This window comes from Bombyx mandarina, chromosome 06 (assembly GCF_030267445.1).
Source record: "Bombyx mandarina strain Sakado chromosome 06, ASM3026744v2".
Lineage (NCBI taxonomy): Eukaryota > Metazoa > Arthropoda > Insecta > Lepidoptera > Bombycidae > Bombyx > Bombyx mandarina.
In genome coordinates this window covers 4,038,540-4,055,696 of record NC_143213.1, presented here as the reverse complement: position 1 = coordinate 4,055,696, position 17,157 = coordinate 4,038,540, and the positions used below count along the sequence as shown (strand labels likewise).

At 34.9% G+C, this 17,157-nt stretch overlaps 1 protein-coding gene across 2 annotated transcripts in view; it reads left to right on the top strand.

Moving 5' to 3' along the window:
• The window catches only part of LOC114239864 (NADP-dependent malic enzyme), a 43,554-nt gene that overhangs the window by 15,902 nt on the left and 10,495 nt on the right, over positions 1–17,157 (top strand). For both annotated transcript variants that reach the window (XM_028170276.2, XM_028170275.2), the window contains exon 3: positions 15,527–15,685. In XM_028170276.2, the coding sequence (XP_028026077.2) occupies positions 15,527–15,685 (159 nt within the window). The remainder of the gene's footprint in view (positions 1–15,526; positions 15,686–17,157) is intronic.

The following is a 17,157-nucleotide window of genomic DNA, read 5'->3' as shown; positions in this document are numbered from 1 at the left end:
CTATTTCCTTGGAATACACTGGGTTATTATTTAATTTTACTTTACGGGTACTACAAACGTGGTGGAGTTTATATTACATCAGATGGTGAGAGGGGAAATACGTGACCTTTTTGTTATTTTTTATCACAAATAATTTGATTTAAATTACTACTCTACTCTCTACTGCTCTATTCTAATTGTTTAATAGTAATAAAAGAAGAGCATTTCACTCAAATCACAACTCGGAAACCCGTTTGTTCACAAATTCAACAACCCCTCACTAATAATCACAATATTTATAATATTTAATAGTTTCATTTATTGTTATTTTTGTAATGTATTTTTTTTAACCATAATTCGCACGAAAAGTAAGCCGAATACAGACAGATTCTCTTCAAATAAATTATGTTAAAATCGATTTTTCAAACGTCATAATTCCAAGGGAACATTCATTATTCATACAATTCAAGGGCAAACATACAATTGATTTTTCTACGGAATATTTGAAGTCTATTAAAGACTATTCAATAAAACTAGTTACATATATGTAAATATATTTTATATACGTAAATATATTTTATCATAATGTAACTTTATACCCAAACACATCTAGCTTTTGTACTTGAGAGGTGATTTCACTCACTGATGTCGTCATAAAGGGTTCACTTAAATGTAATCGGACATAAGGGACTTAGCGGCGCCATCTTCCACTTTAAGCGAGAAAATATGTTTAGCATTTTCATTAAGTTTTCGAAGCATCGGAAAAAAATTAAACTTGAGATTCCACCGTAAAATTAGTGATTCATAAATGTATTTAGGAATATTTTGATAGTTCTTAAAACCACATTCACACATTTCCATAACTAATGGTTTGTTCCATTAGTAGATTTTTTCAATACTGTCGTGGCGTGCAATCTCTTTGACAGAACATAAGACCTACAACGACTAGACATAGACTAAGACAGATTCTTGACAAGAATTCGAAAACAAACAAAAGAAAAGAAATGGAACGAGGGCGGACGTGACTGGAGGCAGGCAGTACTTTTAATGCCTTCCTATAAGACGCACACGAACCAGACGACCAGGAACGAATTGACCGTTCTCATATATGTACATAAAATAGACGACGAACGAACGAACCGACCGTTCAAATACTATAATAATGCCTATTATGAATGCAGGTAGGTAGGGCTATTCTGCTTATTTGTGTCGCGAACCTGTTATAGGTTCTGGTTTATGTGATAGAGATGCAAAAATCAGATGTTCAAAATCTGAGAGTGTACGCTCTTGCAGAAGTAACCGATGGAACGTGAAAGAGAATGTTCTTCCCTATCTATCCAAGTCAACCCGATGCTATCGAGCCGGGGGCAGGAATAGGGCTGTCTTCAAATTTTTTTTTTTTTTTTTTTTTTTTTTTTTTTTATTGCACTTGTAGGCAGACGAGCATACGGCCCACCTAATGGTGAGTGGTTACCGTCGCCCATGGACTTTAGCAATGCCAGGGGCAGAGACAAGCACTGCCTACCGTAAGATGGTTTGATGCGTGATGGTGAGTGGTTAGCTCACAGCCCACCTGGTGTTAAGTGGTTACTGGAGCCCATAGACATCTACAACGTAAATGCGTCAATTACCTTGAGATATAAGTTCTAAGGTCTCAGTATAGTTACAACGTTTGCCCCACCCTTCAAACCGAAACGCATTACTGCTTCACGGCAGAAATAGGCGGGGTGGTGGTACCCACCCATGTGGACTCACAAGAGGTCCTACCACCAGTAATTACGCAAATTATAATTTTGTAAGCACTTTTACAAGCATCTGGGGACACCACAGCAATGGGGTAACCGATGACTACATCGGCCGACCCATGTTGGTTTTGACCCAGTGAAGTATCCCGGGCGTATGCGTTAACGGAATTATCTAGGCGGGCTTCGGATAGCGGTTCGGTTTGGCGTCTGTGAGGATAAAGTAACGGGAACATATACACTTTGCCTAAAACTTTACCCGCACTTGCTGTGACTGAGTCCTGTCTTGTTTTTATGATTAGGTCAGGAAATGTCGAGTGGCAGCGATGGTCGGTTCGATTCCAACATTCCTAGCGAGACGTACTGCCCGCTAAACGTAACGGAAGGCCGATAATATTTTCGTGACCCAAAAACCCGTCTGCCAAGCAATCCGATTTCACAAATGTTCAAAGGATTGATTTAATCAAGATCTTACAAAGCCTTTATCTCGAGTACCTGTTAAAATTCATATTATGATAACATAATAATATTTTTTGTTGCCGTGGGTACTCTGTTTCTATATCCTCTCGAATTATTAAATGAAAGTTCTTTTATTTTCGTAGCCAAGTGATGTATCTTTGTATCAAAATATCTCCAACGGTAAGCAGGGAATGATGTAAGGAAAAAATCAAATTGAATTCTTATGGAAACCAGGGTTTTGTTAATAATCAACACAATTTTAGTACTAACTACCGAATTATTTAGTTCGAAAACGGATTGACCACAAATTATGGTCACTAAATTTTTTATTTTCAAATACTAAATTTAAATGTAATATTTATAATTTTATTTTATTTATCCGTGACAAATAACGAGCGAATTTATATTGTTGGCTTAAACAGGAAAACAAAAAAAACAATACGTCGCGTCAGTTCTCATTATGTATATTGGTTATCTGCGGGAATGTGATACTGTACACTCATTGGATATTTTATATCATCAAAATAAATACGAGTATTACTTAAAATGACAAGGAAACTATTAGATTTTTCGAAATCTTGTAATGTTTGGTTATGTCTTTTTTTGTGCATAGCCAAGTACCAGTTGTGATGATTATTGAAGGTATTCTCACCGTTTAATTTGATTTATCAATTTGCCAATTTTTTACAAATATGTTACAGGGTATCCTTAATTGGCTATTTGTAACAGCATTACCTTTCTTGACTATTTGTTACTGTTGTTTGTTATTATTATCATTACTATTATACTCAATGAGATCGAACCACATAATCTCAACTAGTTGCTGTGGGTCTTTGACTTCGGTAATTCTAAAGGCAGGTAGCCAAGACATCAAGGAGTTTTTTTTAAAACTTTGGAAGATGAACATTAAAAATTTGATACATTTTCCATTTATTCACTATAGGTGTGCCGAAGGCCGTTATTATGTCTAGTCTTACATTATATACTGTAATTTAATATGGTGTTAATAGCTGACTTGGGGAATACCTTTACGCGGTGGAATTTTGTTATTTACCATAAAAATTCTGATGAATATCTATTCACAATAAAATATATAAAGAGCTTACATAGGAACCTTAATAGGTATTTTAAAATTTTGCCTGCCATTTTGTTGTTGCCCTAGGGTACTCCGCTGGTACATAGAGCCCTCACAAGTTGTCTCCACTTGACCTTGTCTTGCGCTTGCTCCTTGTTTTCACTCCAGGTCACGTTGGCAGTACTCATCTCACTCTCCACAGTGCGTCGCCAAGTATATACAGGGCGACCAGGTCTTCTCCTGCCAAGCGGTTGCCGCTCGAAACGCGATTGATGCTGCGTTGACTCCACTGCGCCATAGTGTGTCCTATCCAACGCAATTTCCGATGGGCGATATCTTGCGCGATGGGGGTTTGGTCACATTTAGTCCAGAGGTAGAAAGAGATTAGAGATAGTGACTGGCTAGAATAAGCGGAGTATCGACCTCAAGCACTTATTTACAAACATCTGCAGTTGGTTCGTGAGTGTGTTGGTCACTCTGCAGGTCGCAGATTAAAACATGAGAACACTTTTGTCAATGGAGTCGAATAGGGTCAGCGTGATTCATCGAGTCATGGCACTTGACTCCCAGACTGGTTTCAACGGCGCGAACACATCCTGGCTGTCCTGATCGTGTCTCTATACCCTCGTCCGAACCACCCTCGTTGAATATGGAATTCCCCACTAACTACAAGACACAGTTTTGGAGCTTTAAAGGTGTTGTGTTTTTCACATTACTCGCATGTCGACGGTTTAGTTGGTGTTGATACGCAAGCCTCTTTTCTCAGTAGCCATATGGATATCCTCAAGCCTTGTTTCCATCTGATCTAAGGTCGGCGTCATTAACGCTATGTCGTCCGCATAGTCAAGGTCCTCTAAGATATATTCGCTCCATTCAATTCCCCGTGGTGTAGTCACTACTTCTCGCATTATGCCATCCAGGAAGATAATGAAGAGTAACGGAGAGAGGAGACAGCCCTGCTTAACACCGGCTTTCATCTCATATTGACATTACGTTCCTTAAAATATCAATTATAGATGAAATTAATTTTATTCCGGCTACCGAGAATATTTCCGGAGTGGGTGTGTCATAATAGACACGTCACGACCTTGGCCGAGCGTTTGTTTCAAGGTTCCGTTAACGTGTGAGGTTTTTACTGATTTCGTATTATGAACGGAATGACTAAGTGTTTTTTTTGAAGTTTTGTGTTTTCGAACGGTCTCAAGATAACAAGCAGGCAAGGTTTTCCTTACGGTGTCCGTTAAGATTTAATTATTTATAACATTACCTTTAACATTACCTTTTATGTTAAAGATATGTTCTTTTTTGAAGAATACCAATTCAACAAGAAATACTTTGCTATTTCATGACAGAAGCCGACAGAAATGGATTTGTAGTACAAATGGACATAGTTTAATACGTAATAAGATTTGTCTAATATTGTAGTTTCATACGTACTCTGGATGAAAGTATGTTCAACATAATTAGTTCTTGAACCAATTTGTCGAATTTTGAAACTCATTTTGAGTTTTCATTTAATCACGCAGTCTAAATTAACTGCAGCCACATTCCTAAAAATTTTTCACAAATTAATTAGTAAATTACCTAATTAGAATTTGCAGAGGTAGAGATATAGGTAATTTAAAAAAATCTACTCTTCTGTATTATCTTTACTCATGCTTCGTTTTAACAATACCTGTATCAAGGCTAAATATAAATTTTACATGGAGAAAACGAAACATAATCACTGAACTACAAGCTGTTCAGTATGAATTTACCAAAATTCTGTTAACACAGTTAAAATATCACTATATCATTTGTACCGACAATTTACTTAACTAACTTAGTCCTTGTAGCTTAGCGACACCGTTTTTGCTTCTCATGTACAAGGCCAAAATTTCGCCACTGGACCCATTATATTAACATATGAAAGTGTCACATATTTGTACGTAAATTCTCTTCACGGGACTTCTTATTGCATGCCTATTCAAAATATGTATATTTAAATTGTTTATGGTATTTTTCTACGGTTGTCTATGATCAGCGTACCGTTTATTTAACCCAATTAATTCGTAAAAGTAATCATTGTCAAGAATTCAATTTTTATGCGTAAACTTCTGAGAACTCACAGACAGTTGAATCAAATTGCTTCAGAGAAATGTAATGAAATTTCGGTTTTAATGGATGACGGAATTTAATCTCTCGTGAATCGTGCAGACGGGATGAATGCTAAAATTACTTTAGGGTGCACGAAGCTAAATTTTCCTGAAGCCGGTTTATATGTTTCGTAAGCCCTTATTAACGTAAAACATTATTTACTTTGGTTGATGATGTATCAAAGACGTTTTAATAGTACATAAACATACATAGATATATGTATTTATGTTTTTTAGTTCATCAAGTTATGAATAAAATAATCTTTGATAATTGATATAACAATAATTTCATTTTTAGTAGTGTTTTATTTTTATTAACACTTTCTTTTGTCCAATGGGAAAACCAGTATAGGTAGGTATATTCTTCCTGTGGGAAAATACTTCAAACAAGCCTTGTTTACTGAGAATCTTCCTTGTGTGTGGTCGTGACGTAAAGTGTCATAGTTGAAATGTTTGTATATGAAAATTTATAAATAAAACGTTTGGTAACTGGTATGGAGATCTGTTTTGTTCATTACCACTCAGACTCGTTTTACGGGCAGATCTTTGATTTGACTTTGGTCCGATCGCTATCATATTTCACAAGATTACCCGCTAGGTCAGTCTGAAGATCCCGGGGAAATTTCATCGAAATCGATTCTATCATTTCCGGGTCTATAGGGTACACACACACTCACATCGATCTTTATTTATATATAATATACTGGACCGATAAATTATGTCACTGGGTCCTGAGTCTTTACGTCTTTCCTTATTCAAATCGACGATTAAGCATCAAACGACAAATACAAATACATAATTCCTATTTAAATTTTATTCGTCGTCCGAAATACGTCTTTTGAAGCAGTAATAATAATTTAAAGCGTTTATGGATAGCGTATTCAGAAATAATTTGTATGATATGGAAAAATGTTACCTCGATCGTGTGTGTGTAGTCTTCTTGTTCCTCCGCGCATCGATATTTTCTGGACTAAGGGTTGTGACCTCTATGAATAATGTTATTGCGGATTGCGTTCTTCCACATAGCTTGGTCGTCTATGGCGGGAGCGGCGTCAGACTGCTTCACATATGTTATCGTCGACAAGATTTGTTCGCTGCAGAGCAATTTTCCATTTTGCCCGTAACGCAGTAATTCTTTATAGTCGCTGTTAGTGGTTACTGCGGCCTATGGACGTCACCATGTGAATTCCGTCACCGACCTTAACAAAATTAAATGAGGTCGAAGTGTCAATTGTATTGTATAAAGGCTGTCGTACCATACGAGCCAGAACGCGTAACTGCTACACGACAGAAATAGGTAGCTTGGTGGTATCTACTCGTGCAGAGTTAAGATACGCGCTACCAATAGAAAATATCTTGACGTTGTTGTAATGTACTTACTGCCAGCGGTAGTTGGAGCATTTTTCGCCAAGGCCACGTTTCTGAAGCTAAATAAAGAATGTGTTTTTCCTGTTTAAATATCCAAATTCGACAGTAACGTTCAAATATCATGGAGCAGCGTATGTTTTGAACTATATCATAATAATAAAAACATAGTTGTATTAGACTAATCTGTGAGTTTTCTATCTGTTCCGCGCTATCAATATTCAATCGTTTGCCCTCTCCTCCTTGCGTCGGTTTCCTCATTACTGAGGGTCGTGGTCATGGCCTTGAAACAGATTGTTTTTTATAGTGCACCGCCAGCTGTTCCTATCTGCAGCTGAGTGCAGAGCATCGTGCACTGTGGTATCTAGGGCTGCACGAATCTGGTCCGTCCAACGGGTCGGGTTCCTGCCTCTTAGTCGCTTGCCCTACATAGGAATTTCATTTTCGCATGACTTACACAAAAAAATGTTCGGATTCGAATTCTATTGTTTTTGGTGTCCCCCGAAAACAGGCGATATGCGAACGAAAAAAGCTTTTCGTTTTGTATCTTCTCGCACAATTGTATTTCGTTTTGGATTAATGGATAGAACATCTGTTTCCCCAAAAAAATACTCAATCTTTGCATACCAATGCATCAAATATTATTAGGCTTTGATAAAAAGACGAACATAGCATACCAATACTGTAAAACTTAATTTCTACTTCTAACGTAACTAATACATCATTCCAGACTCGTATCAATAATGAATTGGGATCTGAAACACATTGTCAATTTTTAAAATGGTTTTCAAAATTCTTTGTTCAGTAGTCTTTGGACAACAACAAGCTCTATCAGTCTAGTAGATCACTTTCTATTATCTAATTTTATTATTGAATGATACGATAAATATGATAAAAGCGAAACTTCTTTCAAACTTCCAACTTTTTCACTTCGGCACGTAGTCTTTCATAACTTTCTCAGTAATCTTTTGTCGTTTATCTCCGAAATACACATTCAAGTATGGGTTACTTTTCGTCTCTAATGACCTAAAAAGTTTACTTTAGTCACATCTAAAACAATACTACTATAATAATCATTGTGTTATTGTTTATACAAGTATTTTGTTTATTGATAAGCATGTTCTGTGGCTAGAATTCAAAGTTAATTTCCAATAGTTGCTCTAATTTGAATTTTCTCAAATTACTAACACGTAAATAAATATCTACACGGCTCGAAAGAGGATATGCGAGAGAAGCGTGCCGGTGTAGACCTCAATGGAAAAATAGGACACGTTGCGCCGACCCCACATAGGCAGAAAGGCAAGAAGAACAAGACTTAAATCAATATTTATCCAAGACAGGTTTATGAACGATTTTTGCAATGAGAGACAGACATTGTAACAGAAATAAATTCCGCAAATTTTGTAAATTTGTCAAATGGCTGTGTTACTATTCATAACATCAGGTGTTATCTATGTAGTCAAACATTGTTATTACCTCTTTTAATGCATAATTGTATTTTGTTATCGCACATCAAACGTGTATTATCTATTGGATTATCTATGAAAAAAAAAATGATATTGTTATAGATTTGAATCGTTTGACACTCAATCACCATAGCATTCATCACATATTCTTTATAATTTGCATTAGCCAAAACCAAATTGGATTTGATAGGTTTTGATGGACTCCTTACTCGTGCAAGAAACGAAAAGTCAAAGGAAGAATTTAAAGTTTTGAAACCTTTTTACTAGTGGTAGGACCTCTTGTGAGTCCGCACGGGTGGGTCTCACCACCCTGCCTATTTCTGCCGTGAAGCAGTAATGCGTTTCGGTTTGAAGGATGGGGCAGCCGTTGTAACTTGCTTGAGACCTTAGAACTTATATTTCAAGGTGGGTGGCGCATTTACGTTGTAGATGTCTATGGGCTCCAGTAACCACCAGATGGGCTGTGAGCTCGTCCACCCAACTAAGCAATAAAAAAAACCTGCGAATTCCTAATAATTTATCGATAAATTGAGTCTTTGAGTATTTGTTTGTGATATATGTGTTCGTACGTCTTGTTTACGATTGAGTTGAACAGTTGTTATTGGCACTTCCTAGGTTTTTGTCATAGTATCATCATTAACTTGTGACTCACGACTTGGAATTGTTGGACAATTGGATATTTTTCATTTATTTAACTATAATTTTAGCGGTGTATACATACTTAACTGCCTCACAGATATGAACATGATTTTAGAGAATAATAATATGACAGTAAATTCAATAGAATCAGTATGTTACTTCAAATATGAAATGAATACTATGTTGTCCTAAATTCCAAGTCCGGTTTCAAGCTTCCTCCATCCTACACACAAGTCAACGTCAAAATTAGCCAAATAGATGAGGGCTTAGCGGTAATGGTTCAGAACTCCCTAAGTACTTCATTACGCAAAAACGAATTTTCGTTCACATAAAGTACATTAGATGGACTTGATGTTGTCATGGCAACAAGATAATTTTTGGATTGGATCCCAATGTAGGTATTTAAGTTTGTATTTTAGGCCGTGCCAATTAGTTCCAATACAGTGCGTCGGCTGTAACGTGTTTGAGTAGTGCTAAATAAAATATATTAGTAACAGTTAGTGTGTGTTCAGTAATCTGATAATTAAGCAGTGAAGAAAATTTGACTTTTTCATATTTATTATAAACGCCTATACGCTGTTAAAATATAACATAAGTCCTTAACAAAGCAATAAAACCTGCTTTGTTTTAAACTCTATAGATTTATTAATTTTGAAACTCGATAAAAAGTTCTTTTTTTCTTTCAATTTATAGGCGCGATCCTAAATATCTAATCGTAGCATAAGTCTTGTAAGACCTTTACATCACATCGGAATCGGAAGTGATTCCGACCTTGTGCCTTGATCCCATTGCACTAGTCGTCCTATGTCGACCTAGCCTTGTCTATTCACATTTGAAAGTTATTATATGTTCCGGTATATAAGATTATAATGTTTCTCAAACTCGCTATATAAGAATACCGATACACCTTGTCAATGCGAAAGTGCGTTTGATGGTTAACTTATTCGTGACGCTTTCACATCTTAACTACTCAACTGATGATCGTAAAATTGCACACATGTTACCAGGCGTACAGAAAAAGGCACAGGGTATACTTTTATCCAAAAAAGTACTACTCCCGAGAAACATTTTTTGTAAATGAACGCTATTTATTAGTTGCTGTCAGTGAAGATCGCACTTTTCACTGGGAGATTGATTCGAATCCCTCTTTTAGCTTTTGTAATTTTCAAGCCTTGATACATTTACGAGTAAATAACAAAACTGGCATCTTAAAATATTCTTAGTACCACCACCTTTCTCGCCACGCCTTTCCCCGCCCAGGGGCTGGCTTGGTTCATTTCACAGTAATATCCTTCCTTGCATTTGTTATGAGTTCTACGGCTTTATGTTGATTATTTCTTTCGTTATGTTGATTATTTCTTGCGTTCATCTTGGGCAACTTAGTCTCTCGCTGTGGCCTACTAGATCATTAACTTTCTTGTTTCTTTTAATTTCTGATCACTCTTACCAGAACACTTATAATATAGTCTTATATAATCTTAAAGACTTAAATTTAAAATTTACATTAAAATCTATTTTCAACATTTTTATGTAATTGTAATATAAGTTTTCAAAACGTCGCGTAAATTTTATTTTAAACTTGAAATTAAACCGTGTTTTTGTGTTTCGGTTAAATGATGCTAAGACTCGCGAAATTATGGAAAAGTTCCTTTTGTTCATTCTTTTATATTACTTTTTAGTTCTTTCTTTTATTTATCTTTGTACCTTTAGTTCGTATCATTTCACGCATCATTTCTTTGTTTCCGGTAAAACTCTGTACAGTTGTTGATGCTTTAGAAAATGATTCTGACAATACATCTGGCAACAGACGCGCAATTTTTAACAAAATGTTTGGTTTTTGCACATTTAACAATAGTTACAGTAAAGCGTAGTTCTAATTCACTGGTGGACGAGATACAATGATAATATATGAATAAATGATTTTAAACTTTATGCCTAAGCTAAGCATCCAAATTCTACAAATAAAAATGAAACGATAAATCTCATTTTGAAGAAAGAAAATAAATCCTTGTGCTGTCATTCTAAGAGCTCACAAAATTTTGCAGCAATATTGTAGTTTACTTTCTCACTCATATACATGAGGTAGACTAGGGTTGGTGACTCCTGACCTGATATTAACAAAATCTGGCGGGTATCTCTACTAATGTCATTTAGTAGTAGGTGCAGCGTAATCCAATAACATATTAGAAGTCAAGCTCGAAGTCCACTGGAAAGTGTGTCGCGTAGGGCTCGTCCGTCAATGGCTCTCTGCAGTCTGCTATATATTACATGCTGACTAATTAAGATATTACTAAAACAATAGTCAAGCTTAGCCTTATCGATGAATGTTATTTTCCGTTGTTATTAAAGTACGCTGTCTTTTTCGGCTTCGAGTACCTACTACCATCACCTGACACGCTATGCGTAAAATTATCTTTTTGCAGCGTTTCTTAGTATATGACACGGTATGTGTAAAATTATCTTTTTGCAGCGTTTCCTCATCGTTTATATAAGAGTGTAACAAAAAGCGTTTGTATATAATTAAAACTAGGGTTTAATCTCGCGTTTTTTTGTCATATTATTATTTTGACGTTCCGAATACTATACAATTTTTGTGGTCACGGATGATTGTGTTTTAATTATGTCTACGACTCTAAAACCCGAGTAAATACTACAACGTTTGTATATTTTAATTCATATTAAGTATAAACGAGGCGTATCACCGCCCCCGGCTACATCGGGAGGCCCGTCTTGAAGGTTAGATTACGTGATTACTTATGTAATTGGTACAATTTATCGATTTAACATCTTAACCGATCTCGCTGATTCGTTTCTGTACACGTTTGTTGATACATTTACGTTTAATTGGATCCTTTTAGGTGATGATCAAGTTCCTTACATCACATTTATAAAGTTAGTATCAAAACATATTTTGTTCACAAACCATAGTTGTCAGTTGTGTGTCAATAGGAAACTTAGCCTTTCTGATACCAAGATTTGGCGGGTAGACCTTAATATTATGCTTCTTTCATAGTACATGTGAATGATTATACCACTTGATTTATGCTTTGGTTTATCTCGTATTCCGAAACTATATAATCCTCTTTCTCAGTACGTTACCAGATATTTGTTCCTCTATAAAAATTCTGTAGTATATATAATAAAATTAGCTACAATACGATATTCCTATCCAGTTTTTACTAAACAATATTGTCCAAAGGTCGCCCCATTGTATCGCTTGAATTAAGTTTAAGTGTAATTTTCAGCTATGTCGCTGCAAATTCGAATTTCCAGATTATTCTTTTTCCGTTAAAGTATTACCTATCTATAATGGTATGAAATGACATGTGAGGGCAAGCATGTATTAATAATAAAGTTACTTACAAAAATCAAAATAATTAATGGAAATAGTGGCTTAGCTTTAGGAAAACACTCTATAATTTGTTGCATGAATCTAATATTTTATCACGCATTCCCATAGATAATATTTAGTGTTCGAATAGATTTGCATAGAACGAAATCGTTGACATTGTAAATAGAGTTGAGAATGGAACGAGATTGGTGGCAGCTGACTCCGCGCAGGGAGATGTGTGCAGTGTCTGAGTGCTTGGCCGCTATCGACTCGAGGGTTGGTTTTTTCTACTATAATAAATACTATGCACGCGTTCATTGTTGTATGTTCCTATATATTTGCACCAATTTCCTATATAACTAACCACCAAATTCCTGTATATTTGGTGAGTGTTACAGTGGATTTTGCTTTTAATCAGATGGTCACTAAATATATACGACCTAATTAATCAAAGGAGGCACAGTGTAAGATTTTTTGCATTGAACATTAACTTTGAATAGGATAAACAGTAACAAAATATAATATGAGCTAAGGTCACACCTTATTTATTGCTAACAGGCACACTACTATGCATACACACGTTAAGGCATTACGTAATATATCGAAAGAATATTCATATGTAGCTAGCACACGCCTGTTGAAAGTAGAGCGCTTTACAAAATGATAAATTTTGAAAAAGTTACATATATACATTGCATAAATCGTATGTTGATAGTTATTAACTTTGTATTTTGAAAAAAATACCCAAGACGTATCGTAGTTTTGCACGTTTGTGATGTTAATGACTATTTCACGTATTGAACAATGTTCTTCGTGAGAAAAAAATTAAATAAGAACAGTTTCACTTTTTTGCATTAAATTTATTTACGCATTTCAACGGGTTTTGAAACCAATGTTTGTTTACAGTCAATTATTATAATAGAGTAGAGTATAGGCAAGTTCATACAGGTTCATAAACTCAACTTGAACCTGATATTAAAAATATGCGTAAAGCTTCCAATAATTCTTGTTCAATATTAAACATAAATAAAACTGTAATATCGCTAAAAACTGCAAAAAATAAGACATTTTTTTTTTTTTTTATTGCTTAGATGGGTGGACGAGCTCACAGCCCATCTGGTGTTAAGTGGTTACTGGAGCCCATAGATATCTACAATGTAAATGCGCCACCCGCCTTGAGATATAAGTTCTAAGGTCTCAAGTATAGTTACAACGGCTGCCCCACCCTTCAAGCCGAAACACATTACTGCTTCACGGCAGAAATAGGCAGGGTGGTGGTCCTACCACCAGTTTAACTCTCTTTGTGTACGTCAAATTCATGAATGTAAGCAAATGTGTATCGTATTGTTTATTTGCACAGAACTGTTTTAAAAAAAATCTGTAAATTAATAAAAATTAAAAAACTAATTTATTTTAAAGACTTAACCTCATTACTCGTTAATAGATAAGCATTTTGTTAATTGCGATTCATTGTAGAGTTTCGTTCGGTTTCGAACAGGCAATTAATGGTAATGAAGGGAACTTAATTAAGTCGCGGACCTTCTCTTTGAATATGCTAACGAAATATGGAAGCCTGTTTTGTGTAGAATATTTGAAAAGGGATAATTTGATGAAAATGTTTACGTTACTTTAACCGTGATTAGCATTCGTCAGATGTGTCATGTGTATTACGTAGTCATACACGCTAAGGAAATTTCTATATTCTGAATCAGTAGCTATCAATTTTGCGCGCAGCAATTCGGGTTCAACTCTTGGAACTATTTCGACAATAGCGGTTGGGTTGGCTTCAACTTAACAACTTTGGCTTTAATACTAAGCCCACTGTCGAATTATTGGAACGATTTAAACAAAATTGAATTTGGTGTATGTGAAAGTTTGGTTAGTTGGACAAATACAGTACTCTGAAAATAGGAGAAGCCTCATTAATATAAACAAAGTTTAGAAATAACGCGCAATCTATATATTAATACGTGAGCAAAAACTTTGTATCCCTTTTTACGAATATTGCGAGGACGGAGGTGTATGAAATTTTCCACACTTATAGAGAATATCTATATAGAGAAGAAGTGCACAGTGCTAATTTATTTTTTAAATAATGCATAAAAGATACATTAAATCAATAAAGAAAACATTACACACACTACATACCATGTTTTTGACGCTCACACGCATGCATACTATTTATTGTCAAACTTTTGTTCTTGAAGTCTGTGGTCAAATTGAGAATAGATTAAATATTGTTTATCTTTATTAATATATTTTTATAGTGTAGCCTTGGTGAATTTTTTTATTATAGAAGTATAAAATACAATCATAATAGTGTACAAACTTACAATTACAGTTAATTATAGTCGAATTTCGACTACTGCGGGACCTCTAGTCCTTTTAAATACGAGACTAGACATATAGGTATCAATCAAACTTTATACTACCGAAATTAATTTATAAGAATTTTATAAAATAAATAGAATATTTTTCAAAAAATAAGGAAGCAGAACTATTCTGTGTTGACGCTTGACATTAAACCATTGTCTGTTAAAGAACAATAGCGTATGGAGGTAAATACACCGGAAATTATCATTTAACACTGCATTGCGGTTTTGTTGACATGTGGTTCATGTACGTAACACAATGTGTCAACGACATCTCGATATCATCGAGATAGCGCTGTGTAATTTAATCGATTTTACAATATTACTATGTATTTGGTGATTGGTGATGTTTTACAATACAGGCACGAAAGTTAAGCAGCTTCGTTTTTTTTAACTGAACGTCAATGCTAATATTTACATTGAGATGTACTTTTACATACTTGTTGAATTTCAAATGCATAAAGAGTTATGATGAACTTGGGTGGCAAGCTATGAGCTTGAGGTGAATCGGTGAAACAAATTATGCGAGCTATTTTTTATTTAATTTATTTTATTTGAATTTATTGTAGTCTCAAATTTGCATTATATATTATATTTTAAATAAATATAACAAGTTATGATTTAAAATATAACCCGGGAATGTATGCTGTCTAGTAAATGTCTATATCTTTTAATAACCATTGCTGTTCAAATGTTCCTAAAAAGTTTTCTTAAATTGCTGATTAAGTAGTTACGGAATATTTTATTTGGACTAGTTCTAAGACAGTCCCTTGGAACAGTTACTTCTTTTTTTTAAGACGAACTGCTTCCATTGCTTTACTACGAAAACCCTTTAAAGATTTTTCTTCCTTAAATTCTCCTAAAATTAAATGTACCTGCAAATTTTCGTTTACTTAATAGCAAACATAAGCTCATAATATGTAAATGAATATTTTTAAATTAATTGATATTGCTTTTCTATAGGGCATGGCTTTTACCATCGAAGAGCGTCAGCTCTTGGGCATACACGGGTTGTTACCACCACGAGTCAAGACGCAAGAGGAGCAGGTTGAACTATGCAAGCTCTCGATCGATAGATACGAAAATCCACTTAACAAGTACATCTATCTTATGGGGCTCTTGGTAAGTCTTCATAAAAAAATAATTTACAACAATGTTTTCTTCGAGTATTCAAGAAAATTATAGAAAGTAATTAAATTTTAATGTGTTACAAGGTGGAAGTGTTCCGTTTCAAATAAAACTTAACTTTATTTTTAAATTAGTAATACTAGTGTAGATGAAATGTGGACTGTATTAAATTTAACGTTATATTATGTTTAGCATAATCTAATTTATTTAATAGATAATTCAAATCACTTTTTGGTGAGCCAAACTCACGGCCAACCTGATATTAAATATTTACCGGAGTCTATGGACACTACCACGTCCACACCACATTATATCCCAGTGAAGATACTGGTCTAAAAGTCTACACCATTTGTGTAAGCTCTGTCCCCTATCCATCAAATCAAAGGCAAGATGGCTTCGCGGAATTATTTTCAGGATGGTAACATACACATTTAAGTAAATTGGGGAGTTATCGATAGGGAATTAGTAGAAGCCCGGGAAGACAGCACGGACCCTTATTTTCCGGCAAACTATAGTCATTAAGATAAATTAACCTTACAAGTTTTACCTTTCTTAATAATTTTAATTGAAATACTTATAACAATAAACTTTTGATTTAAAGTTTATTATAATTTACGGATTCGTCTTTAATATAATAAAAGGAAACGATGTAGGTAAGAGTATAACAACGTGATTGAGTTTGGGAGAGCGATGAACATTGATGGATGTTCCAAACATTTGCTTGAGTACTACGTACGTAAATAGAATGTGTAAGTACTGTGTAGTATGAGTATAATAATATGGAAAGTTAGTAAAAACATGAAAATATTGAGCTGAGAGGTGAGAATTTAAAAAAATGTTTACACGGTGTGTTGTTTTCATAAAGGTTGTTTTCATTTTTTTAAGTTTATTTTTCCCTACCTATTGGTTGGAAGCCTAAGGGGCTATTTCAGCTACGCCCGGACGGGTAGGTGAGCTCACGGGCTCAACCTGAGAGAATTTGCTAACACTAGCCCTAGCCAGAGCGGTGCTTCACAGTCGTCTACCACTGGATCAAAATGGCGACCCACTGAGAAGATCCGGCGAGAAACTCAGTGCGCTGTGTCTATGGGTTGTTTTCATCATTTATTTTACGTGAATATTTAGACGATTCAACACCTTACCAAGGTTCATCGATTCGTAAGCGTACGAAGCCATCTGTCCGTGACCTCTGTTTCGTATGAATGTTCAATACTGTAGAAAAGTTATACTATAAATATATAAACAGTAGCAACAGGACTGATTTTAACATGACGATAGAGTTTAAATTATTGATAACGCACAGTTATTGTTAAATATTTTGGGTATCGGGTTCATTCGTATTCAATTGTTTTAATTACAGTATATAAAATATTAGTACAATGACAGACAGTATTTTAAACATACATTAATTATTGGGTTCAATCTAGAAAAATTGTAATCTGGAAAAAATCAGTTCTTTATATTAC